The 26,887-nt window shown below is 39.4% G+C and overlaps 1 protein-coding gene and 1 pseudogene across 4 annotated transcripts in view; one reads left to right on the forward strand and one right to left on the reverse strand.

Annotated features, from left to right (window-relative positions):
• The window catches only part of NME7 (NME/NM23 family member 7), a 268,375-nt gene that overhangs the window by 185,353 nt on the left and 56,135 nt on the right, over positions 1–26,887 (reverse strand). For all 4 annotated transcript variants that reach the window (XM_047703757.1, XM_047703759.1, XM_047703760.1 and 1 more), the window contains exons 6-7: positions 21,967–22,174; positions 9,355–9,460 (exon numbers count right to left, since the gene is read on the reverse strand). In XM_047703757.1, coding sequence (XP_047559713.1) covers positions 9,355–9,460; positions 21,967–22,174 — 314 coding nt within the window. The remainder of the gene's footprint in view (positions 1–9,354; positions 9,461–21,966; positions 22,175–26,887) is intronic.
• On the forward strand, positions 23,201–25,644 carry LOC125085788 (syntenin-1-like; annotated as a pseudogene).

Below are 26,887 nucleotides of genomic sequence, written 5' to 3' on the forward strand. Positions count from 1 at the left end.
CTCAGCAAAACTGAGCCTACTCCAAGAATTTTCATTGAAACAGAGTTAGATTTACGATGTTTACATCCAATCTCTTTGCACCAAAAAATTTCACGTCTCTTCCACAATGTCCCAGAAGCTGAATTACTTGAAGGAAATCTAATACAAAAAGCTGAGAATTTAACCAACTCAGTCAGCCCAAAATCAGGGGGCTGCATCAGTGGAATGTGTCTTACAGGTGCCAGGCCAACCTCGCATCAAAACTATCACTTGGTAGAAATTAAAATTCTGCAAAGGCTCTGAGTAAGAATAACCTGATTTGAAAAGTGAAGAACTTGATAAAAATGATCTTGCTGTTATCAGTCCTGTTTCCAGGAGCATACTGGAGCCAATTCTGGGGTAAATATACAAGCTGGCCAATATTCTCATAGATTTGCTTCCTAATTAAGAGCAAAGAGACCCCAACCCTGTCTGTATATGCCTTTTTGAAAACACTGACAATCTAAAATTGCTTTGAAACAGTCTCCATGAAAATAGCATTAATTTTCCAGCCAAAACACAACACGAGGATAGAGAATACTGGGTTGAAAGGCTGAGAGGAAACTTACAAATCATCTTGACTCATTTTACTGAGGAAGAAACTAAATTTTAGGAAGGACAGTGTTATAACAATGCAGTAAAACTGCTTAATGCATAAATCTGTTATATGAAAGGACAATTTCCAACAAAACTTCAGGATTCTAATATTTTGAAAGGCTAAACTTGGGGAGCACTACAAGTGGCTCCCCCCACATCCTGCCCAGGCCCCCCACGGTGGACGAGAAAGGTAACAGCTGACAGCTGACAAGTCAACCGGATGGAAGCGGTAATCCTAGTTCATGGATTTAGACTAGACCCAGAACTTAACCACTTTGGTCCTTAACAATGACAGGAGTGTTTTTCCCTGTGGACGATGGATGTAGAGGTTGAAATCTGTTAGCATTTTAATCCACTGCTTTGTTACTAAGGAGTCATTAACTTCACTTAAAAATTAAAAGGCAATGAATGATCTTAGCAGCAGTGGTAGTAGGGACACAGTAGTAATCGTAACAGCAACACTAACACATACAGCACTTTGTGGGACACGGTGCTTAACACATTCATCCTCACATTCAATCATTTAATTAATCATTTAGTCATTTAAGCATTACGCTCAATGCATTTAATCCTTACAGTTACCCATTAAAGAAGGTGTACTGTATTATTCTTATTTTATCGACAAGGAAACAAGGTACAAAGAGGTTAAGTAATGTATTCAATATCCCATGGCTAGTTAAGTAGCAGAGCCTAAATCTGAGCCCACACAGCCTGATTCCAGACTAAAAATAATTCATTTCATTGATGGAATTAAACTAACTAATGAAATACTGAGAACGTCAAACAAATATATTGCATAGTTTTTAAATTAAAAAGAAAACAAGAACATTCACCTTGTTTTTCTTTCCTTTTAAAACCTGAGTCCCCAAATGACAAAATGTACTTCAATCTACAAACATGAAAAGACTTGCAAATACTTCAAGTGCACCTCATTATTTTTTCCCACCATCTATTCTGCAAACTAAGGTCTCTTTTCTAGCTCTCTTGGAAGTAAACTCCACATCCATATACATTAACTACAGGACTCAGAACTGAGGGGGCCTACATCCACATGACTTTTTATTTGTGCCAAGAAATTCCTACTGAAAGATAAGGCTGTAAATCAGTAAATAACTTCATTGTTGGCTTTAGGAACTTCCCAAAAGTCCATTTACCCCAACAATAGACTACTCAAACCGTCCCCTTTTCACAACATTCCCCCAACTGGACAAACAACTCACTTATCCAACAACTGTGTTCTTACAAGACTTGGTTAAGATCCTTGTCTCACTGTTTCCACTAACCGTAAACTATTGTATCAGGAATTTAAGCAGTTTCAATCAGATCACTTGCACTGAAGGAACCACCTTAAATCTCTCAAGGTCAAACCCCGAACTCTGCAATATCTGTCCATTATCTCTCCGGGTAAAGTCAACCAACACTGCCAAGTTGTGCTCTCCTTGTAGTAAGCCGCAGTTCTGCCACAGTTCTGCTTGATTAAAGCTATTCTGGCCTTCTCTGGGGGAGTTGAGAGTCAACAGAAGGAAATGAACCCATTTGATTTCAAATGCTCTCTTATCAACAATACCTTTTTTAAAAAAATCTCTTCTCCCTATGCTAGACCATAGGTGAAATTAAATATGCCAGGGAGTGAGGTCATTATAGAAAAAGATAAACATAAACCAGCAATGAAAGGGCCTGCATAAATCTAACAATTAATTCAACACAGGACTTCAAACTCTATTTCCTGGTAGCCACAATTTAAACTCTAAGCTGAATTGGATTATTTGCACATTTAAAAATGGTCTACCGGGATCCCTAAAATTGAGATTTAAAAAGGAAATAAAAGGGACGCCTGGGTGGCTCAGTGGGTTAAAGCCTCTGCCTTCGGCTCAGGTCATGATCCCAGGGTCCTGGGATCGAGCCCCACATTGGGCTCTCTGCTCAGTGGGGAGCCTGCTTCCTCCTCTCTCTCTGCCTGCCTCTCTGCCTACTTGTGATCTCTGTCTAATAAATAAATAAATAAACAAAATCTTAAAAAAAAAAAAAAAGGAAATAAAAGAAAAAAAGCTTTGAAGTGCCAAAATTCAAACTATTCTGCCATCTGATTAGATTTTACAAAATTTCCTTTGATCAACTCATATGTTTCTAATGTTATGAACCAAAGATAAACACGTGAAATACAGCTAATCTTCAAAGACTAGCTCTGACTAAAACTATTTAAACCAGTATAAATATAAAATTAGTCATTCTGACATCGCCTTTTCATTTAATCATTGTTATTAGATTTCAGATATATTTATCTATGCAATTATTAAAGTATTGACTGGTATTTACTATAATTCTATTTTATTCCTGTCTCTCCAAGCATCACATTTTGCTGAAAAAATTAAATGAGTTTAAAACCCAATAGAGGGAGGGGCGCCTGGGTGGCTCAGTGGGTTAAGCCTCTGCCTTCGGCTCAGATCATGGTCTCAGGGTCCTGGAATCGAGCCCCGCATCGGGCTCTCTGCTCAGCAGGGAGCCTGCTTCCCTTCCTCTCTCTCTCTGCCTGCCTCTCTGCCTACTTGTGATTTCTGTCTGTCAAATAAATAAATAAAATCTTAAAAAAAAAAAACCAATAGAGGGAGAAAAGGAAAAAAAAGAGAGAAAAAAAATTGAAATGTATGAAGAGGCCAAAGATAAGTTTTTTAATGAAGTTGAGGCCATTAAGTAAGAATTTGTCTCACCACACTGAAATATGTGTGTACATTATGTACGTATCTATGTGTATATGTGTGTATATGAGTGTTTGTCTGTATGTATGTAGGTATAAGTGTGTGTGTATTCAGCCCAAGGTAATCCCAATTTTGTTTTCCATAGCTTATCAACACCAAATATTATCATTATTCTCTGTGGCGGTGTTGCTAACCATGTTATTCTAACCATCTTGCTACAGAGCCGTCTATGTCGAGTGAAGAACATGGAGGTTAAAAGAGACCAGGTAGGCATCTTGGATTCTGTACTCTAATCTGGCAGAAACAACCTATTATCAGACGGCCTCAGCTCACTTACTATGATACATCCATGAACTTGACATAATTGCTGTGAATGTTAAAGGAGATAATGTATAAGGTACTCAGTTTACAACCCAGTGTAAGGTGTCAAGGTCTCCATAAATGTTCATTAACCATCATGCATGTTAGTTCCCTGTAATTGTGGTCCTAAGGATCTACAAGATATTAAAGTATTTCCTCAATAATTAAAGAAGTATTCATTCATTATGCAATAAGATCTTTTAAGTTCAGATCCTTTCAACCAGTAATTCTATTTCTAGGAAACTAGCCAGAGGAAATGATTAGAGATATTATCAAATATTAATGTACAAATATTCTTTAAAACTTATTTTTAACATCAAAAACCTGGAAACAACCTAAGTACCCCAATTTTATACTACATCTATAGGACTGTATAGTGTACAAATGCTGAAATACTCATGAGGAATTCAGAGCATCCCCAAAATGCTCCTTAAAATCAAGTTAAAATGGTAGCCTATGGACATACATCTCAACCATGTTAACAATTACATGTCAGTGTACACACATACACACATTCAGAAGAAAAGGATTTAGAGGAAATATAAAAATATTAACGACTATCAAGATCATGAGAAAACAGGTAACTTTTACTATTTATTTTCTTACCTTTTCCCCAAATTTTCTATATACCTGAATTACTTTGACATTTAGAAAAAATAAAACTAAAAACCCTGTTGAATTATGTTTATTATTTAGAATCTCCTAGCTTTTTTAAAGATAATCTCTTAAATTATACCCATCTTGGGAGGGGTCAAGATGGCGGAGGAGTAGCAGACTGAGATGACATCAGGTCGCAGGAGTTGAGCTACTTAGTTATCAAACCACTGGGAACACCTACAAACCCAACAGGAGATAGAAGAGAAGAATAGCAGCAATTCTAGGAACAGAAAAATCGACCACTTTCTGAAAGGTAGAACGTGCAGAGAAGTGACTCCAAATCAACATGAAGATTGGGGGTGGGGGGCGGCTCCCAGCAAGCGGCAGAGCAGCGGAGCACAAAATCCAAACTGCTCCATGAGGGACGCTGCTCCAGAGGATAAGCAGAGGTGGAGCCCTCCTGGGGACAGTGTGGTCTCAGGACCCTCAGGGTCACAGAAAGACAGGAGGCATCTGAGTGCAGCAGAGGTCCCCGGTGTCAGAGCGGGGAAGACGGCGGGGGAGAGACAAAGCCTAGGAGGGAGCACTCAGCTTGGGGTTGCCATAAACTGTGATGGGAGGCACAGTCGGACCACTGCTGTTCGCGCAGAGACCCCGCAAGTGGCAGACCCAGAGAGACCTACCTTCCTCCCCGGGAAGGAGTGGCACAGGGGCGTGGCAGGAATCTGCTGGGTTTGGAAACTATCCCTTCATTGCGTTTACCCTTATTTGTGTGTGCGTGTGTACACATACATATATATGTGTGTGTGTGTGTATATATATATATATTTTTTTTTCATTATTTAAAATATTGGGAAATAGTTTCTTACCCTACACCTAAAGGAGCTGGAGAAAGAACAGCAAAGAAAGCCTAAACCCAGCAGGGGAAGAGAAACAATAAAGAGCAGAGCAGAAATCAATGAAATAGAAACCAAAAGAACAGTAGAACAAATCAACGAAACTAAGAGCTGGTTCCTTGAAAGAATTAATAAGATTGACAAACCCCTGGCCAAACTTATCAAAAAGAATACAGAAAGGACCCAAATAAATAAAATCATAAATGGCAGAGGAGCGATCACAACCAACACTAAAGAAATACAAACAATTATAAGAACATATTCTGAGCAACTATACACTAACAAATTTGACAATCTGGAAGAAATGGATGCATTCCTAGAGACATATAAACTACCAAAACTGAGCCAGGAAGAAATAGAAAACCTGAACAGACCCATAACCAGTAAAGAGATTGAAGCAGTCATCAAAGTCTCCCAAAAAACAAGAGCCCAGGGCCAGACACCTTCCCAGGGGAATTCTATCAAGCATGTAAAGAAGAATTAATTCCTATTCTCTTAAAACTGTTCCAAAAAATAGAAATGGAAGGAAAACTTGCAAACTCATTTAATGAGGCCAGCATTATCTTGATCCCAAAACTAGACAAAGATCCCATCAAGAGAATTACAGACCAATATCATTGATGAACACAGATGTGAAAATTCTCACCAAAATACTAGCCAGTAGGATCCAACAGTACATTAAAAGGATTATTCACCAAAACCAAGCAGGATTTATTCCAGGGCCACAAGGTTGATTCAACATCCACAAATCAATCAATGTGATGCAATACATTAATAAAAGAAAGAACAAGAATCGGGATGCCTGGGTGGCTCAGTTGGTTGAGCGGCTGCCTTTGGCTCAGGTCATGATCCCAGCATCCTGGGATCGAGTCCCGCATCGGGCTCCTTGCTCAGCGGGGAGCCTGCTTCTCCCTCTGCCTCTGCCTGCCACTCTGTCTGCCTGTGCTCATGCTCTCTCTCTCTCTAACAAATAAATAAATAAAATCTTTAAAAAAAATTTAAAAAAAAAAAAGAAAGAACAAGAACCATATGATACTCTCAATAGATGCTGAAAAAGCATTTGACAAATATAGCATCCTTTCTTGTTCAAAACTCTTCACAGTGTAAGGAGGTACAGAGTACATACCTCAATATCATTAAAGCCATCTATGAAAAACCCACAGTGAATATCATTCTCAATGGAGAAAAACTGAGAGCTTTTCCATTAAGGTTAGTAACATCGCAGGGATGTCCATTATCACAACTGCTATTCAACATAGTACTAGAAGTCCTAGCCTCAGCAATCAGACAACAAAAAGAAATAAAAGGCATCCAAATAAGCAAAGAAGTAGTCAAACTACACTCTTTGGAGATGATAGGATACTTTATGTGGAAAACCCAAAAGACTCCACTCCAAATCTGCTAGAACTTGTACAGGAATTCAGTAAAGTGTCAGGATATAAAATCAATACACAGAAATCACTTGCATTTCTATACACCAACAGCAAGACAGAAGAAAGAGAAATTAAGGAATCAATCCCATTTACAATTGCACCCAAAACCATAAGATACCTAGGCATAAACCTAACCAAAGAGGCAAAGAATCTGTACTCAGAAAACTATAAAGTACTCATGAAAGAAATTGAGGAAGACACAAAGAAATGGGAAAATGTTCCATGATCATGGATTGGAAGAACAAATATTGTGAAAATGTCTATTCTACCTAAAGCAATCTACACATTTAATGCAATCCCTATAAAAATCCCATCCATTTTTTTTTCAAAGAAAAGGAACAAAGAATCCTAAAATTTATATAGAACCAGAAAAGACCTCAAATAGCCAGAGGAATGTTGAAAAAGAAAGCCAAAGTTGGTGGCATCACAATTCCAGACTTCAAGCTCTATTACAAAGCTGTCATCATCAGGACAGTATGGTACTGGCACAGAAACAGACACAGAGATCAATGGAACAGAACAGAGAGCCCAGAAATAGACCCTCAACTCTGTGGTCAACTAATCTTCAACAAAGCAGGAAAGAATGTCCAATGGAAAAAAGACAGTCTCTTCAACAAATGGTGTTGGGAAAATTGGACAGCCACATGCAGAAAAATGAAACTGGACCATTTCCTTACATCACACATGAAAATAAACTCAAAATGGATGAAGGACCTCAATGTGAGAAAGGAATCCACCAAAATCCTTGAGGAGAACACAGTCAGCAACCTCTTCGACCTCAGCCGCAGCAACTTCTACCTAGAAACACCACCAAAGGCAAGGGAAGCAAGGGCAAAAATGAACTATTGGGACTTCATCAAGATTAAAAGCTTTTGCACAGCAAAGGAAACAGTCAACAAAACCAAAAGACAACTGACAGAATGGGAGAAGATATTTGCAAATGACATACTAGATAAAGGACTAGTATCCAAAATCTATAAAGAACTTATCAAACTCAACACCCAAAGAACAAATAATCCAATCACGAAATGGGCAGAGGACATGAACAGACATTTCTGCAAAGAAGACATCCAGATGGCCAACAGACACATGAAAAAGTGCTCCACATCACTCGGCATCAGGGAAATACAAATCAAAACCACAATGAGATCCCACCTCACACAAGTCAGAATGGCTAAAATTAACAAGTCAGGAAATGACAGATGCTGAGGAGGATGCGAAGAAAGGGGAACCCTCCTACACTGTTGGTGGGAATGCAAGCTGGTGCAGCCACTCTGGAAAACAGCACGGAGGTTCCTCAAAAAGTTGAAAATAGGGGCGCCTGGGTGGCTCAGTGGGTTAAGCCTCTGCCTTCAGCTCAGGTCATGATCTCAGGGTCCTGGGATCGAGCCCCACATCGGGCTCTCTGCTCAGCAGGGAGCCTGCTTCCCTCTCTCTCTGCCTGCCTCTCTGCCAACTTGTGATCTCTCTCTCTGTCAAATAAATACATAAAATCTTAAAAAAAAAAAAAAAAAAAGTTGAAAATAGAGCTACCCTATGACCCAGAAATCACACTACTGGGTATTTATCCCAAAGATACAAATGTAGTGATCCGAAGGGGCACGTGCACCCAAATGTTTATAGTAGCAATATCCACAATAGCCAAACCATGGAAAGAACCTAGATGCCCATCAACAGATGAATGGATAAAGAAGATGTGGTACATACATACAATGGAATACTATGCAGCCATCAAAAGAAATTAAATCTTGCCATTTGTGATGACGTGGATGGAACTAGAGAGTATTATGCTGAGCGAAATAAGTCAATCAGAGAAAGATAATTATCATATGATCTCCCTGATACGAGGAAGTTGAGAGGCAATGTGGGTGGCTTGAGGGGTAGGAAAGGAATAAATGAAACAAGATGGGATCAGGAGGGAGACAAACCATAAGAGACTCTTAATTTCACAAAACAGAGGGTTGCCAGGGGGAGGTGGGTAGGGAAAGGGTTGTGGGGTTATGGACATTGGGGAGGGTATGTGCTATGGTGAGTGCTGTGAAGTGTGTAAACCTCACGATTCACAGATCTGTACCCCTGGGGCAAATAGTACATTATATGTTAATTAAAAAATTAAAAACTAATTAAAATAAAATAAATACTTAAAAAAAATTATACCCATCTCATTTCCAAAAGGATTTGGAAGAGTTGACAAAACTATATACAACAGACTAAATAAATAGAAGATGACAAATAAAGATAAAAACGCCTACAAACTCTCGGCATACAGCCATATATACAATCTACCTATCTAGGCGTATGTATGTGTGCGTGTGTGTTTATTTATTTATTCAAAGAACTTTGTTTCAGAAGGAAGTTTCCCCAGCTTTCTCAGAAAGGGCAAACCACAGATACGGTAGACATTGTTTTTAAATTGTACATTAGGAGAATTATTTCAGTGACTTGAGTGAATCGGTTATGTGATTGGGAAAGAGGAGTTAAAGTCAAGGATTAAAAGTCAAGGAATCAAGACCTGAAACAGGATAAGCATGACCATGATCAGCAACTCAAGAAAAACCTTTTTAAGAGTGCAAATACAGATGGAGACAGATTTTTTATCTCATGTCACCTTCATTCATGTGACTTTAAAGAAAAAATTAAAATATTAAAATTACATTTTAATTTCTGCATATAAAATATATCAAGAAGATAAACTAACAAAATAAGCTCTTATTAACAAAATGCATCTGGGTATATTGTATTCAAGATGGCACTTACCTTCACTGATGGCATGGGGCTTAATAATGCAACAGGTACAATTCGTAAATTTAGCAGTGTTTGCTGGTCCACAAACTCCACTTGAAGGAAAAAATAACTCCATTTCCTAAAGACAGAGAGAAATAAATTTGACCTATGTAATCTCTTATCTCGAACTTCTGGGATATCTATGTGAGAGGTGGAAAAACCATGCAATTACTTTTGAAGTTTGTCATATAAATTATTCGCTTCGAGTTTTCTAAAAATGATTTTTACAAAGGCTAATTGACTTACAGAACCCTGTTTTAAGTCTTATAATCAAAAGATCATATAAAAAGTATTAATTAGAGTAATGAGAATATGTATCATTCTGCCCCAGGATTAAAACTAATAACATCTTAACATACTTTGAATATGGACAGTAATGAATACAAAGTTATTTTCCCCAAAGCATTAGTTCATAGACACAGGTCCAATTTTAAACTTTCTAGTGAAATATGTAAAATTAAAAAGTAGGAATTCTTTATAGAAGCAGATTAGTATTTAAGAATCAGAACCACAAAATTAGTTTTAACCAGTTAAAAGTAATGACCTGGGGCACCTGGCTGGTTCAGTCAGTAGAGCATGAAACTCTTGATCTTGGGGTTGTATGTTCAAGCCCTATGTTGGGTGTAGAGATTACTCAAAAATAAAATCTTAAAAAGAAAAAGACTAATGAACTTACTACAGTTCTAGCATACAATTAGATCATATAAACTGTATTTCATAACCAGATTTAAGCTATGTGATTTGCTTTGCACATGGTTCAGAGATGACAATTCAGCAACTTGAACTAGCCACAAACATAGTCACACTAAGTATTTAGACAGATCTTTCCTGCCTCTAAGATTTTGTTACTGTTATTTCTACTATTCCCTAGAGAACCCTCTCTCCCAGGCTCCAAAGAGTTCTACCAACTTAAGCTGGTGATGCTCCCAATGAGTCCCCTGTACTTTTATAAAATTGTGGTTTGGGGGTAATCACCCATCACAAATGTTCAGTAAGTAACTAACCTGCATAGCACCGTAGGTCCTTTAGCACCTAAGACAAATGGCTCAAAGTAAATTGCATTTTTCGACGAATTTAAAAATGGGAAGATCGCAGACTATGTTAATGTGCCACATAGATGTACAAATTTAAGAACCACAGAGAAGATGAGGAATCGTCTGAAGAGTAATGATATGCCTGTGCACTCCTGGCACAAAGACCTTTCAGAATGAAAATGCTCTATTCCTTGGACAGCAAGTACTTTTCCACCATACTGCTGCCTTTATTACTCTCCCTGAGTAGTACGAAGAGTAATAAACAACCTCCAGCCATCTGTCCGGTCACGGCTCCCACGCTCCTGCCCCAGTCCAGCCTCCTTCCTAAACTCCACCCCCACACCTGCGCCACTCCCACTTGGAGATAATTCCTATTGAAAATGTCCTGATTTCCACGGACACCGCAAGTCTGTGCACTCCCACCCTGTTGTTACTGCCCCTCCGACTGCACAGGACAACCGAAAAAAAAAAACTTACTCCTCTCCTTTTCTTAGCCATCCACTCAGTCTCTCAGGAAACCGTTCGGAATGCTTCCAGAATCCAGCTACTTCCACATGTCACCCTGGTCCAGGCCCAGCACCAGAGCACCCTTTGACACTGCTCTAACCTAGTGACCTCCCATGCCGGCTTCCTCCCCACACACCCACGCCCACCTGGCCTGATCGATTCTCGGCACGGCAGCAGCAGGAAACCTGTAAAACATCATGTCCCTTCTCTGCGCAGAACTCTCCAAGGGTCTTTCATCTCCTCCGGAACGAATGCTAAAGCTCTAGATGTCTGGAAGGCCGGACGTGGTCTGGCCCCCAGCAATTCCCTGAGCTAGTCCCCTTGTCCCGTGAAAACACTTAGACTTCCCACCCGGCCTCGCTGGCCTCATGCACTCACCGTTTACCTCAAAGTAGCCAACGTGTTCCCACCTCACAAACGTCACGTGCATTGTTCCCTTTCTCCCGGAACACTCTTTCTCCGGGATATCTGCTTGGTTTTCTCCCTCACCTCCTTCTGGTCTCTGCTTAAACATAACATGAAGATTTCCTGACCCTACCCTTAGTAGCATTCCTCGCCTCCACTCGACACGCAATCCTTCCCCCAGCCTCGTCTTTTTCTATCCCTTCTCCTGTTTTATCATCTCAGAGCACTGACTATCCGACACGTTTTATGCCTGTTTACTTACTATCCAGCAGCACCCAACCATCGCAATGGATGGACGCTTCAAGGGAGTCAGGACCTGGTCTGGTTCACTAGTAGCTTCCCATATTTTGAACTGACTGAAATTCAGAAACTAATAAATTCTGCACATGCTAAATAGAATCTATCTATCCACGTTGCCCAAATGAGAGAAATGACACCCTGAAAGCCTGAGCCCTTACGGGTTAGCAGGTGGCAAAGCCAGTATTTAAATCCAGGTCACGCTGGTTCCAAAGCCCTGAGCCTTTTCCACATCTGGCTTTCAAAAGTAAAGAAGCTGTGCTCAATTGTTCCACTTCAGTCTTAAACAATTATCGGGCCAATTATTTTAATTGTTTTGATCTCAACTTTCATTTCTTTTCTTCCTCAACTTTAAGAAAATGAAAATGCCAACTTTCCAAGTACTCATTTACATATGCTGAATGAATATGTATTTAAGGCAAGGAATATAAAGGTTTTATTTAAATACACATTCTGAATGACAGGGAGTAACTCTATTTCATGGCTTTGCTTTCTCTTTCTCCCTACATAGCTGGCCCTATCTGTCCCAATCACCAATCCGAGCTAACACTTGCAAGAGTGCTTCTACCAGGTCATTGCCATGGCAACTCAATCAGAGACTTCACACAAGTGTAAAGTCACACAAAAAAATGCTCCTTTGTGATTTGAGCTGCTTAAACCCATGGCATAAAGCTCCTCTCCTTCCAAGGGTCCTTGCTATTACTTGTAGCCTTTTATATGCTCCTAAACTGCCTCACAGGGAAAGACAGAGATATGGAATTTTCTCAAAAAACAGAATAGACTCATGGAATCTTCAATTTTTTTTTAACTATATTTAACAAATTGTAAAGTATACAGTTGCACTGCATAAATTTCACCTAAGAGCTCACAGTAATCTCACTAAAACATCTGAATACTCTACATTCATATCTTTAATTACCATAATAAAAGTATCATGAAATGGCTGCCAGTTAAATGTTTCCCCAAAACTTTAATAATTTTAAATAAATATCCTTTTTGTAAATGCCCTAAAACTTTAAAATATAGAACTTTCTCTTTACATACTCTAATATCAAATAAGAAATCTGTTTTCAGAAAATCTAAAAAACTAAAATAAAATAAGAAGTCACATGACTTAGCCTCATATTTAGCTCCATGATGCAGCCTTATGTACAAATAAAAACAATTAAGAACCTAACAAAATGTCCAAAAGTAAGGGGATGTTTAAATAAATGTTATATTCATACAATAAATATTCTGCACCCACTGAAGTTTACTCTTATGACAGTAATCTGGTAACATGTAAAATGTTGTATTAAGTGAAAAAAGGAATCAAGTTAAATTAAAATAATGTATGTGGTGTTTAGTTTGTAAATTACATAAATAATCAAGGGAATGAGCTGGATGAAATATGCCATAAACAGCTGTAAACATCACTGGCAGGATGACTAATGCCAAACTTCCATTCTCAATTTCTAAATTCTCCAGAGTGTTTCTGTTACTTATGTTCTAAAAGACTATAATGGGAGCACCTGGGTGGCTAAGCTAAGCATTTGCCTTCAGCTCAGGTCATGATCCCCGAGTGCTGGGATTGAGCCCCACACAGGCTCCCTGCTCAGCGGGGAGTCTGCTTCTCCCTCTCCCTGCCCTCTCTGTGCTCTCTCTCACTAGCACTAAAAAATAAAATATAAAATAAAACAAAATATAAAATGAAACAAAATATATAACAAAATATAGAAAACAAAATACAAAACAAAACAGAAAACACAACACAACACAAAATGAAATAAAAAACTGTAATGTTTAAAACAAGGTAGGCCACCACTTCAGCATACATAGTGGAAGCTGGTGGTCAAGCACAGGGCTGTGGAGCCAGAGATGCGTGGGCTCAAGTCCTCATGAGGCCAAGGTGTTTAAACTCACTGAGTCTCAGTTCCTGCTAAACTGGGACGATATAAGCAAATGCATGGGAGACTGTGGGAATTAAATGAGATACTAAAGTGTCTGAAACAGTGCCTGTCACATAGTGAGCACTTAATAAACATAAGGTTTATTGTTGCTTTGAATTCCAAAATTTTGTGAACACCGGTGACCTAGATCCTGGAGGTATGACAATGAATTGGACATCCTCAAAGAATTCAGTCTATCAGGAGGGTAAACAAACACAAATGCTTTTAAAATATGGTAAGCAATAGAGGTATGCAGTAGGTATGAAGCAAGCATCAAGGAAGGGTACCTCACAGAGAACTAAGAAATAGATAATAGTTGATCAGAGTTGCTGTTACTGGTTTTTAAGTTTTGTTCAGGTCAAATTAACATGCTTTAAAATGAGTATATTTAAAGGATACAATTTGATGTTTTGACACTTGTTTATTCCTGTGGAAACATCACCACAATCAAGATAATAAATATATCAGTCACCTCTCCTTCCTTTGGGTAACACTTTTCTTCTGCCTCTCCCTGCTTCCCCTATCATTAACTATTACCATTACCTCCCTTACCATTAATAAGTTGGCCCTGTAATCAATGATCTGTTTTCCACCATTATGAATTAGTTTAATTTTTAACAGCTGTACTTAAATTATATAGTATGTCCTCTTGTCTAGCTTCACTTAGCAAGATTACTGTGAAATTCATTGACTGTACTGTATATCAATATTTCATTCCTTTTTATAGCCAAATACTATTCGATGTGTTAACATCATGGTTTGTTTATCCATTCATCTCTTCAACATTTGGGTTATTTCTAGTTTGGGGATATACAAATAAGGCTCTTATGAACAAAACTGTTATGTACAAGTCTTTGCATTGATATTTCCTTTCATTTCTCCTGGGAAAATACTTAAGAATGCTTGGACCATGGGGTAGGTATATGTTTAACTTTTTAGATAACTGCCAAACTGTTCTCCAAAGTGACTGTACCCTTTTAAATTCTCAGCAGCATATGACAGTTCTAGTTTCCCCTCACATTTGCCACTCGAAACGTTCAAGTTTTTTAAGTTCTACCCATTCTAAAAGGTGTGTAGTGTATCTCACTGTGGTTTTAATTAGTACTTCCAAAATGTCTAATGATGCTGTATATTTTTAATGTGCGCTTATATACCCATTCATGTATCATCTTTAATTAAGTGCCTGTTCAAATTTTTTGCTCATTTCTAATTGGGATGTTTAATTTCTTAGGTGTGAAATCAGCATAAAGACAAATAGATTAGAGTCAAGATGGCGGAGGACTGGCAGACTGAGATGACCTCAGGTCGCAGTTCAGCTACTGCGTTATCAAACCATTTGGAACACCTACAAACTCAACACAAGACTGAAGAGAAGAAGAGCAGCAATTCAGAAACAAAATTGACCACTTTCTGAAAGGTGGGATGTGTGGAGAAGTGAATCCGAAGCAATGGGAAGACTGCGGGGCGGGGGACGCCTATGGCAAGTGGAGCAATGGAGCACAAAATTTGACATTTAAAAGTCTGCTCCACTGAGGGACATCACTCCAAAAGCTAAGCGGGGGTGGAGCCCTCGCAGGGACAGCATGGTTTCAGGTCCCGTGGGGTCACGGAAGGATCGGAGGTGGCTGAGTGTAGAGAGAGCTCGCAGGTATTAGGGCAGGGAAGCTGCCTACAGAGACAGAGCCAAGGAGTGAGCTCCGAGCTGGGAGTCACCTTAAACTGTGATCCCTGGCACAGTGAGGATACTGCTCTTTGAGCAGGGACCCCACAAGGGGCAGTTCTGGGGAGACTCCCCCTGGAAGAGCAGAGCCACAGGAATCTGCTGGGTTTGGAGACTCCAAAGGGGGCCGTGTGCTAGAGAGAGAAACACTCAGTCACAGGCCAGGGGAGCACATATGGAGACCAAGAAGATGGGAGGGATTAACTGGTTTTCTCTGAAGGCGCACTAAGGAGTGGGGCCTGAGCTCTTGGCTCCTACTGGCCAGAGACTGGGGGGCCGCCATCTTCATTCCCGTCCTCCAAAGCGGTACGGAAAGTGCTCAGGGAACAAAAGCTCCCAGCGTGGACCCAAGCAGATTGCTTAGCCCACCCCTGGCAAGGGCAGTGCAGTTCTGCCTCAAGCAAAGACATTTGAGAATCATGGCAAGAGGCCCCTCCTGCAGAGGATCGGCAAGAACATCCAGCCAAGACCAAGTTCACTGATCAAGGAGAACAGCGGAATTCCAGAGGAGGGGAAAGCAAAAAATGGAATTCATGGCTTTCTCCCCATGATTCTTTAGTCTTGCAAAGTTAATTAAATATTTTTATTTTCTTTATTCTAATTTTTTTAACTTTTCCTCTTTCCTCTTCTGTTTTAAAACTAGTTTAATCTTAACAATACCTTTCTGTAAACAATCTTTTAACACCTTCATTATTATAGTCATATTTTACCCTTCATTGTATCTAACTTTATTTTTTGTATACATATAGGGTTTTTTCTTCTAAAAAATTATGGGATACAATTTCTTTTAATAGATAAAAATATACCCTAAATCCAGCACAGGGCTTTGTACTGATCTCCAGCCTGAGCAAATTCTCTCCACTTTCTTTTTCTTTCTTTTCCCAACCAACTATTCTTATCAATTCCTTCTTTAGAATTTTTTTAAAATTTTTATCTTTACAGGCATACTCCATCCCTTCATCATGTTTACCCTTATTTTTGTATATATATGTTTTTCTCTCTTTAAAACCATGGGAGGTAGTTTCTTCTAAGAGACCAAAATACACCCAAAATCAAGTGGGTGGCTCTGTTCTATTCACCAGTTTGATATATATATATATATATTTTTTTTTTTAATTTTTAAAAAAAATTTTTAAACTTTTTAAAAAGACTTTATTTATTTAACACAGAGAGAGATCACTGATAGGCAGAGAGGCAGACAGAGAGAGAGGGGGAAGCAGGCTTCTTGCTGAGCAGAAAGCCTGATGTGGGGCTCAATCCCAGGACCTTGAGATCATGACCTGAGCTGAAGGCAGAGGCTTAACCCACTGACCCACCCAGGTGCCCCAAACTTCTTTTTGCTCCCTTTCTTCTCCCCACAATTTGGGGTATCTTCTGATTTGGTTAGCGTACATTTTTCTGGGGTCTTTGCCACCCTTTTAGTATTTCATTCTCTCGTTCATATATTCTTATCTGGATAAAATGACAAGGCGGGAAAACTCACCGCAAAAAAAAAGAACAAGAGGCAGTACCGAAGGCTAGGGACTTAATCAATACAGATGTTGGTAATATGTCAGACCTAGAGTTCAGAATGACGATTCTCAAGGTGCTAGCTGGGCTTGAAAAAGGCATGGAAGATATTAGAGAAACTTTGGAGAAATAAAAGCCCTTTTTGGAGAAATAAAACAACTAAAATCTAACCAAGCTGAAATCAAAAAAGCTATTAATGAGATGCAATTAAAAATGGAGGGTCTTACTGCTAGGATAAATGAGGCAGAAGAGAGAATTAGTGATATAGAAGATGAAATTATGGAGAATAAAGAAGCTGAGCAGAAGAGAGACAAACAACTAATGGACCACAAGAGGAGAATTCGAGAGATAAGTGATACCATAAGATGAATCAACATTAGAATAATTGGGATTCCAGAAGAAGAAGAAAGAGAGAGGGGAGCAGAAGGTATATTAAAGCGAATTATTGTAGAGAATTTCCCTAATATGGCAAAGGGAACAAGCATCAAAATCCAGGAGACACACAGAACCCCTCAAAATCAATAAAAATAGGTCCACACCCCATCCTTTAATAGAAAAACTGATAAGTCTTAGTGACAAAGAGAAAATACTGAAAGCAGCCCAGGACAAGAAGTCTGTAACATACAATGGTAACAATATTAGATTGGCTGCAGACTTACTCACAGAGACCTGGCAGGCCAGAAAGAGCTGGCATGATATATTCGGAGCACTAAACAAGAAAAACATGCAGCCAAGAATACTATATCCAGCTAGGCTATCATTGAAAATAGAAGGAGAGATAAAAAGCTTCCAGGACAAACAAAAACTAAAAAAAATTGTAAACACCAAACCAGCTCTACAGGAAATATTGAAGGGGTAATAGTTACTTATAGGCAATACAATGGCACTAAATTCATACCTCTCAATAGTTATCCTGAATGTAAGTGGGCTAAATGCCCAATCAAAAGACACAGGGTATCAGAATGGATTAAAAAAAACAAAACCCATCAATATGCTGTCTACAAGAAACTCATTTTAGACGCAAAGACACCTCCAGATTTAAAGTGATGGGGTGGAAAACAATTTACCATGCTATTGGACATCAAAAGAAAGCTGGGGTGGCAATCCTTAAATCAGATAAATTCAATTTTAAGCCAAAGACTATAAGAAGAGATGAGGAAGGACACTATATCATACTCAAAGGGTCTGTTCAACAAGAAGATCTAACAATTTTAAATAAATATTCCCCTAACATGGGAGCAGCCAACTATATAATCCAATTCATAACAAAATCAAAGCAGCATATCAACAATAATACAGTAATAGTAGGGGACTTTAACACCCCCCTCACTGAAATGGACAGATCATCCAAGCAAAAGATCAACAAGGAAATAAAGGTCTTAAATGACACACTGGACCAGATGAACATCACAGATCTATTCAGAACATTCCATCCCAAAGTAACAGAAATCACATTCTTCTCCAGTGCACATGGAACATTCTCCAGAACAGATCACATCCTGGGTCACAAATCAGGTCTCACTCAGTACCAAATGACCGGGATCATTCCCTGCATATTTTCAGACACAATGCTCTGAAGCTAGAACTCAGTCACAAGAGGAAAGTTGGAAAGAACCTAAATACATGGAGGCTAAAGAATGAACGGGGGGTGCCTGGGTGGCTCAGTGGGTTAAGCCTCTGCCTTCATGATCCCAGGGTCCTGAGATCGAGCCCTGCATTGGGCTCTCTGCTCAGCAGAGAGCCTGCTTCCCCTGCTCTCTCTGCCTGCCTCTCTGCCTACTTGTGATCTCTCTGTCAAATAAATAAAAATAAAATCTTAAAAAAAAAAAAAGAATGGGTCAATCAGGAAATGAAAGAAGAACTGAAAAAATTCATTGAAAATGATAATGAAAACACAATGGTTCAAAATCTGTGGGACACAGCAAAGGTGGTCCTGAGAGGAAAATACATAGCCATATAAGCGTTTCTCAAGAAACAAGAAAGGTCTCAAGTATATAACCTAACCCTACACCTAAAGGAGCTGGAGAAAGAACAGCAAAGAAAGCCTAAACCCAGCAGGAGAAGAGAAATAATAACGATCAGAGCAGAAATCAATGAAATAGAAACCAAAAAAACAGTAGAAGAAATCAACAAAACCAGGAGCTGGTTCTTTGAAAGAATTAGTAAGACTGATAAACCCCTGGCCAGACTTAACAAAAGACAAATAGATCAATAAAGCAGAAAGAATCCAGAAATACACTCACAGATATATATAGTCAACAAAAATGACAAATGTACAAAGGCAATTAAGTGGGGAAAAATTTGTGATTTCAACTAGTGGTGCTGGAACAATCAGATGTCTATATGCAAAACAATAAATTTGGGTTACATGTTATACCACATACAAAAATTAACTCGCAATGGATCATGAAGCTAAATCTAAAAACAAAAACTATAAAATTTCTAGAAGAAAACAAAAGGGAAAATTTTGTGACCTTGGAAGAGGTCGCAATTTGTCAGATGAGAAACCACAATGGAAAAATGAATTGATAAACTGACCTTCATCAAAACTGAAAACTTCTCCTCATCTAAGGACATCGGTAAAGAGAATAAAAATGCAAACAACACACTGTGAGAAAATATTTGCCAATCATATTTCTGCATAAAAAATCTGTATCTGTAATATATAAAGAATTCTGAGCAAAGTTTTAAAGGGCCAATAAAACTACCTGGGTAAAGGGAGATGGAATGCCAAAGCAGAGGGTAGAAAGAGTAAAACCAAGAAAGCGAGAAAACCAGTCTGAAGAGGAAGAGGCAGGATATGGACTGGAGAAGACGCTAGCATTCAGAGCATTTTCATAAAACATGTTAAGGAGCTGGAACTTGATTCTGGGGAGAATGCAGTCCTCCGGGACATTTCTAGTAGAGTGTGACATGGACAGATCAGATTCTTTAGACAGTTTGCTCTGAAACCTATGTGGAAGAGGAATTTGAGGGAGAAAGTCTGAACCAGAGCGGTTGCAGCAGCCCAGGTCACAGCTAGAACAGTGAGAGCTGGAATGAAGGAAAAGGAGAGAATTGAAGAAAACACTTAGACGGTAAATCTATACAACTTTTTACTCATTAAATGTAGGGGGAAAAGGAAGCAGAAGCAGGGCGCCTGGGTAGTTCAGTCAGTTAAGCATCTGCCTTTGGTTTAGGTTATGATCCCAGGGTCCTGGGATCAAGCCCCATATCAGGCTCCCTGCCTAGCAGGAAACCTGCTTCTCCCTCTCTCTCCCACTCCCCATACTTGTGCTGGCTCTCTCTCTCTCTCTCTGTGTCAAATAAATAAAGAAAATCTTAAAAAAAAAAAAAAAAAGGAGGCAGAAGTAGATTTACTGGTCTCAAGTTTCTTTGCTAATGATATGCAGAACACAAAAGGAATAGTTTGGTAAGTTATAAACAGTTCAGTTTGGGATGCACTGTTTGAGTCTGAGTCTGAAACTCTAAGGGAAACCCTATCCACAGAATTAACTAATTAGTTAATTTTTTCCACATAAAATTATCTAGTACAATTTCTGATTCATCAGTCTATCGCTTTCCCATTGACTTATAACCCCCCAAGTTCTCATTACTTGTGGGTAATTTCCCAAGCACTTGGGCTATGACACTGACACACTTGTCTACTCCCATGTCATCTCACACTGCTTTTCCTACTAAAGCTTTATAAAAAGCTTCCAGTTGTATAAATTAGTCATCCTATCACCACTACTTCTTCCCCTTCAAAATTCCCTTTGCTCTTTTGGCTCTTCTATGCAAGAATTTCATTAAGTTTCATGAAAAACTCTGCTAGGATTTTAACTGGAAAGATACAAAAGAAATGAACAATTTTCCTTGGATTTTGTAATTAAGATGACATTTATTATCTTAGCCAAAATGATTCCAGTGGAATGAAAGGAGGAAGCCAGATTGTAGTGACTGCTCTCCATGAGTAGTCAAAGGTAACTGAGGAAGCGAAAATTGTGAATACAGTCTGGATATGGAAGAAAAAGGATTAAACAGTAACAAATGGGAATTGAAGATCAAGGAGAGACTATTTGAGGATGCTTGTGTGATGTTCTTCGACTTTTCTTTTCCATGCACTGCCCTTGTTTCCTTGCGCGTGCTGTGAGCTCCAGCCGGAGTGTTTGTCTCTGATAACTAATCACTAACATGACATCCACAACACTCACTCTTCCCAAGACGAGAGTCAAGAGAGGGTATATCCCTAAGGCTTCATAACAATGGGATATTTCAGGGACGAATGCCAGAAAGAGCTAAAAAATTTAAGTGTACAAAATAGAAACAAATATGTCTGAGACATTTCTTCAGGAGAAAGGATGATGGTAGCTAACTCTGCAGGGTTTGAAGTAGAGGACTGACATGTTTGACTCAGCATTTAAAAGGGTCGTACTGGCTTACTGCTTTGAGAACAGTCGTCTAAATGACTGCGCCACCCAGGCACCCCTTTATGCATTTAAAATAAGTAACTGTAAGAAGAACAAAGACTGTTTCATAAACACTAGCTCTCTATAGGAAAAGAAAAGGATGCTAAACTTGAAGATGGTGTTAGGTCTGAGTTAAAACATATGAAATGATGTTTCTTTCTGAATATTGACTATCCATCAACTGGTCTCACATGAAGTCAGTAATTCAAACACTGATGAGCCTGAGAAATTTAAGTGGCTTTGAACGTAAACTGGGATCATGAGTATTTTAACTGGAGAAGACTTACCTTGGCCATGACCAGGTTACCAGTTCACAAAAGAGACATTACTGAACCACTATTTAATCCTAGACAAAGGGTCAAAGGTTTTCTCTACTCTTTTTTTTTTTTTAAGATTTTATTTATTTATTTGAGAGAGAGACAGTGAGAGAGAGCATGAGCGAGGAGAAGGTCAGAGAGAGAAGCGGACTCCCCACGGAGCCGGGAGCCCGATGTGGGACCCGATCCCGGGACTCCCAGGATCATGACCTGAGCCGAAGGCAGTCGTCCAACCAACTGAGCCACCCAGGCGTCCCGGTTTTCTCTACTCTCAGATCAACTGTAAAACCTGCCCGAGGACAGCAATGACAGAAGAGTTTTACTCTGACATAAAACATTTAACCAAAAAAAAAAAAAAAAACAAACCAAAAAACCCCAAAAACAAAACAACAGAATTAAAAGATTTTTAAAACACCTCACCCGGGCAGCTGAAGCAAAAGAATCAGGGCCATGAGCTGCATTTCTTATGCCATCGGTTCCAAAGAGAGCTCTCAGGCTTTCGGGAGCCTCCGTACGAGCCATCCCGGAGTTTGCGGGTCCAAGCAGTCTTTTCCACTCACAGAGAGCGTCATCTCTTAAAATCTCCATGGCAATGACAGGACCACTTGTAATAAACTGGATCAGCTCACTACAAAACAGGTAAAAGCTTGACTGGCTTCATTTTTCTGTCAATCTGTCTCTCAAACTATTGGATATAGTGAATTCTGCCTGAGCAAGATAAAGTTTTCATAAATTGACTGTCTTGTGGTAGCCTGAGTTACTATAAAACACTAGTGTTGTCAAATCATTTACTGTTAGCAAAAAAAAAAAATAAAATAAATAAAAAAATAAATCAGTATGTCATTGAATTTAAGACAACTTCATTGACTTAAAATGCATATTACTGGTCAACTGATTATTCCTTCTTCTGTTGTTCTGAAAGATAAAGAAGGATCTTCCTTTTTATTTTCATGTGGTTTACCATGGCAGTCAAATAAGATTTTGTAATATAGAAAATTATGAGAGTGGTCTTATATTTACAGTAAGAATGTATTTTTGTGTAGATTAAAATTCAAAGAATGGAGGGAGATTTTCAGTCAATAAACATGGAGTTGGTCTAGTGATAAAGAAAAAACAGAAATTAACAGGCCTTGAAAAAACATGCTCTTATTACTATAAAAGCTACTCTGAGATATTCTTATCTCAAGTTATTAAAGAATACACACAGGTTCTTGATTAAAAATCCAGCTTGGAGTCACAGTAGTCCAAGCCATGGAAAGCAGCTGCTCGTTTCCTCTGCCACGACTGTATGTGCACAAGGCAGCAGTGACAAGTCCAGGGGTGAAGAAAGGAACACCATTCCTCCCACTGTGTTAGGCAGGGACAGAACCCTTTCTAAAGCAAGCCTGTGTTTCTCTCTCATCCAAACTATGAGAGGACAGGACCATCCTGGAGAAAAGCACATACTTCCTTCCTTCATTGACTCCCTTCCATACTCACTTTTTAAATCACGTCAATTCATTTTGAAGAGGATTTCTAAAAAAGTAGTATGTACAAAGAAGTATTCATACTCTCCATCCTAACAGGCCTAAATGACCTCTTCATACATACTTTGCTAGGCCTTAGCAGGAAAAAAAAAATAGACTTAAGGAACCAAAATCAAGGGAACAAACTCATGTTTATCCATTCAATAAGCACTTACCGATTACCTACTAGAAATCAAAATACTCAACAATATCCTTGCTTCCGGAAACAGGTAATGTCCTGTTAATACAGAATTCTCAGACACACAGAATAGGCCTATGAGTGTGGCATGTAATAATGCAGTGACTATTGTGCCTAACTATAAAAAATCCTAGGAATGCTTCGTGAGACTATTCCCAACCCTAGAGCTACATCTTCCATTGCATCTTTCCTAACACCAGAAAACTAGTTAATTCATCCATTTAATAATTTACTGCACACTAGTCACATATAAGACATTAAACTAGGTGCTGTAATATATGCTACCAACACAAAGCAGGACTATGATAAAGAATCATTTCCAAGAAAATTAGGTATTTTGGGAAGTCCATGCCAGTTACCAGAGGCGGCAGGGTGGCAACGGCAGTGAGCGGCTCCTTGTGGCCTACAGTAATCCTGCAAAAATGTCTCTGTGCAATCTCTTGAAGACCTGAAGGTAGACAAAGTCATTCAGGCTCAAACTGCCTTTTCTGCAAACCCTGGCAACCCAGCAATTTTGTCTGAAGCTTCTGCTCCCATCTCTCGAGACGGAAATCTCTATCCTAGACTGTACCTGGAGCTCTCCCAATACATGGGCCTGAGTTTAAGTGAAGAACAAATCCGTGCACCTATGGCCCTGGGCCCTGGAGCACCAGGTCAGGGGCAGCTGGCGGCGAGACCTTCCGGTCTGAACCCTATGGTGGCTCCCGTGACTGATAATGATGTTGGAACTCGTAGAGCAGGAATGAAGCAAGGGACTCATGAAGTCATTTTGTATAAGGATCAAGATGGAAAAACTGGGCTCGGGCTTAAATCAGTAGATAATGGCATATTTGTTCAGCCGGTCCAGGCAAATTCTCCAGCCTCACTGGTTGGTCTGAGATTGGGGACCAAGTACTCCAGATCGGTGGGGCCAGTGTGCGGGCTGAAGCGCTAGTAAAGCACACGAGGTGCCCAAACGGGGTTTTGGAGAGCAATTACTAGGACTGTTCGTGACAGGCCCTTTGTCGGATAGTCACCATGCATGAGGATGGGACTGGACATGTTGGCTTTATCTTTAAAGATGGGAAGATCGCCTCCACAGTGAAAGACAGTTCTGCAGCCAGAAATGGTCTTCTCACAGAACGTCACATCTGTGAAGTCAACGGGCAGAATGTCATTGGGCTGAAGGGTACTCCAGTGGCAGACACACCGTCAGCATCTGAGACAGCAATTACCATGACTCATGCCTGCTTTTATTTCTGAGCATATCAAACGGATGGCACCAAGCTCTATGAAAAGCCTGACGGATCACACATTTCCTGAGGTTAAAGTCATGGTACAACAGAAGCCTCACTGAACTCCAGTCTACTTCTTGGGCAATTTGACTGATATTATGCACGTGAAGCTTTCTAGAAGCCGGAAAGCATATGCTGCATGAAGATGTTTCTACCTTACATTACGCAGGGAATCTTACTGTCTTGGTTGGGTGTCTTGTTCACACTCCAAGAACACGGCAGCCTCATCCTGGTTTTACAGATGGGAAACCTTGGACAGATTTACTGATTTTCATAGAGTAGCTCCTCTACTGGAAACCCGATGCTTTTACAAGCCATTATGAGTAGAATGACTGATACAGGCGTAGCTCTGTGTTAGAACCAGTCACCATTATCTTACATATCAAGTCGTGCTGTTCACAGTACTTTAGTTCTATGGCATAACTGCATTTTTAATGTGTAACCATAGTACACGGACAATGACTGCTTTTGATGGGTTTTTAGTTCTCTGTGTGTGCGTGTGCGCTCACACACACGTGTGCAGGTGTGCGTGTAAGCCACCAATTAAGTGCACTGCTTGCATCCTGTGTAAGCATGATACAGTGTACGTAGGTTGCTAGAGCTGGTGTTGGTCGTCATTTAATTGTAACTACCTTTACTTAATAGGCTTCAACTGTCACCTTAACTGTACTAAGCATCTAGAATAAAAGCCGAAATACAACTATTGCTCATTTCTAAAACCCAAACTGCATCTCTGTGTTAAACAACGTAAGGGCACACACAGCTACAGCCCAGCTGTGTCTGAGAGTCTCTCGCCAATTGTGCAATGGAAATTCCTTTCTTCTAAAACTTACTGGTATTACTTTCTGAGAAATGACTCACTATATATTAAATGTAAAAGATCTTATACCAAATAGGATAAACTTCTAACTCCCTTTATTCATGTGTAGATTATGTGGAATGTTACCTAATTTTGTCTTTAGCATTCTGTACCCTCACTACTTTGGGGTGGTCGGAGGATGTTTCCCAGGTAATTTGTTCCACTTCCTGATCCCTCCCTACAAAATGGAAGTGACCCTTTAGCCTGATTTTTTTCTTTAATATGGTTTATGCCTATTCCATCTTAATTAAATATGTATAATTTTAAAAAGAAAGAAAGAAAATTAGATACTCTAACAAGGCTTGGGAATATTTTATACTTCCTGATTTAAAGGAATCTAACATAATAATTTTCTCATACACATGTTAAAAGAAACACTATCATATGCAGGATACCAAATAGCATGTTTAGTATAGTGGCCTAATATTCTTTATTAGAAATGTAAGCACTTCTTTGTCAACAGTAATATATACTTCACAATATTCACTTAAATTTAAATATATCCCAAATATTTAGAACATTAAGTTCAATTTCTAACACATATTAGTTGCTCTACTTCAAGGAACAAAAATATTACTTGATAAGGGCTCTGTGGGGGCACCTGGGTGGCCCAGTTGGTTAAGCGACTGCCTTTGGCTCAGGTCACAATCCTGGAGTCCCCGGATCGAGTCCCAGATGGGGCTCCCCACTCAGCAGGGAGTCTGCTTCTCCCGCTGACCTCTCGCCTCTCATGTTCTCTCTCATTCTCTCTCTCTCTCAAATAAATAAATAAAATCCTTAAAAAAAGAATAAGGGTTCTGTGAACATTGTTTTATGTATACAAGAATGCCAAGAGCACAGCTAAAACTCCCAACCCAGGAACACGGGGCTGGCTCAGTCAGAAGAGCTGTGAGTTTGAGCCCCATGTTGGGTGTAGAGATTACTCAAGGAAAAATCAGTTGGGGGTAATGAGAGGGGGGAAGAACCATAAGAGACTGTGGACTCTGAGAAACAAACTGAGGGTTTTGGAGGAGAGCGGGGTGGGGGGTTGGGTGAGCCTGGTGGTGGGTATTAAGGAGGGCACATATTGCGTGGAGCACTGGGTATTGTGCATAAACAATGAATTTTGGAACACTGAAAAGAAAAATTAAATTTTTTTTAAAAACCTTTAAAAAATACTCAACATAAAATATAACTATCACTCTATTTTAATCTACTGAAATCTAAAAACAATGCTATACCTTTTATAATTTAAACAAATCATCCTATTTACTTCTGATTAAAATTTAAGACATCTAATAATAAAATAAAAATTCTAATCTAGGGGTGCCCGGGTGGCTCAGTCCGTTAGGCATCCGTTAGGCATCTGCCTTCGGCTTGGGTCATGATCCCAGGGTCCTGGGATTGAGTCCTGCATCAGGCTCCTTGAACAGCGGGGAGTCTGCTTCTCCCTCTGACCTTCCCCACCTCTCACGCTGTCTCTCTCATTCTTTCTCAAATGGATAAATAAAATCTTAAAAAATAA

The sequence above is a fragment of the Lutra lutra genome, chromosome 15 (genome assembly GCF_902655055.1).
Source record: "Lutra lutra chromosome 15, mLutLut1.2, whole genome shotgun sequence".
Lineage (NCBI taxonomy): Eukaryota > Metazoa > Chordata > Mammalia > Carnivora > Mustelidae > Lutra > Lutra lutra.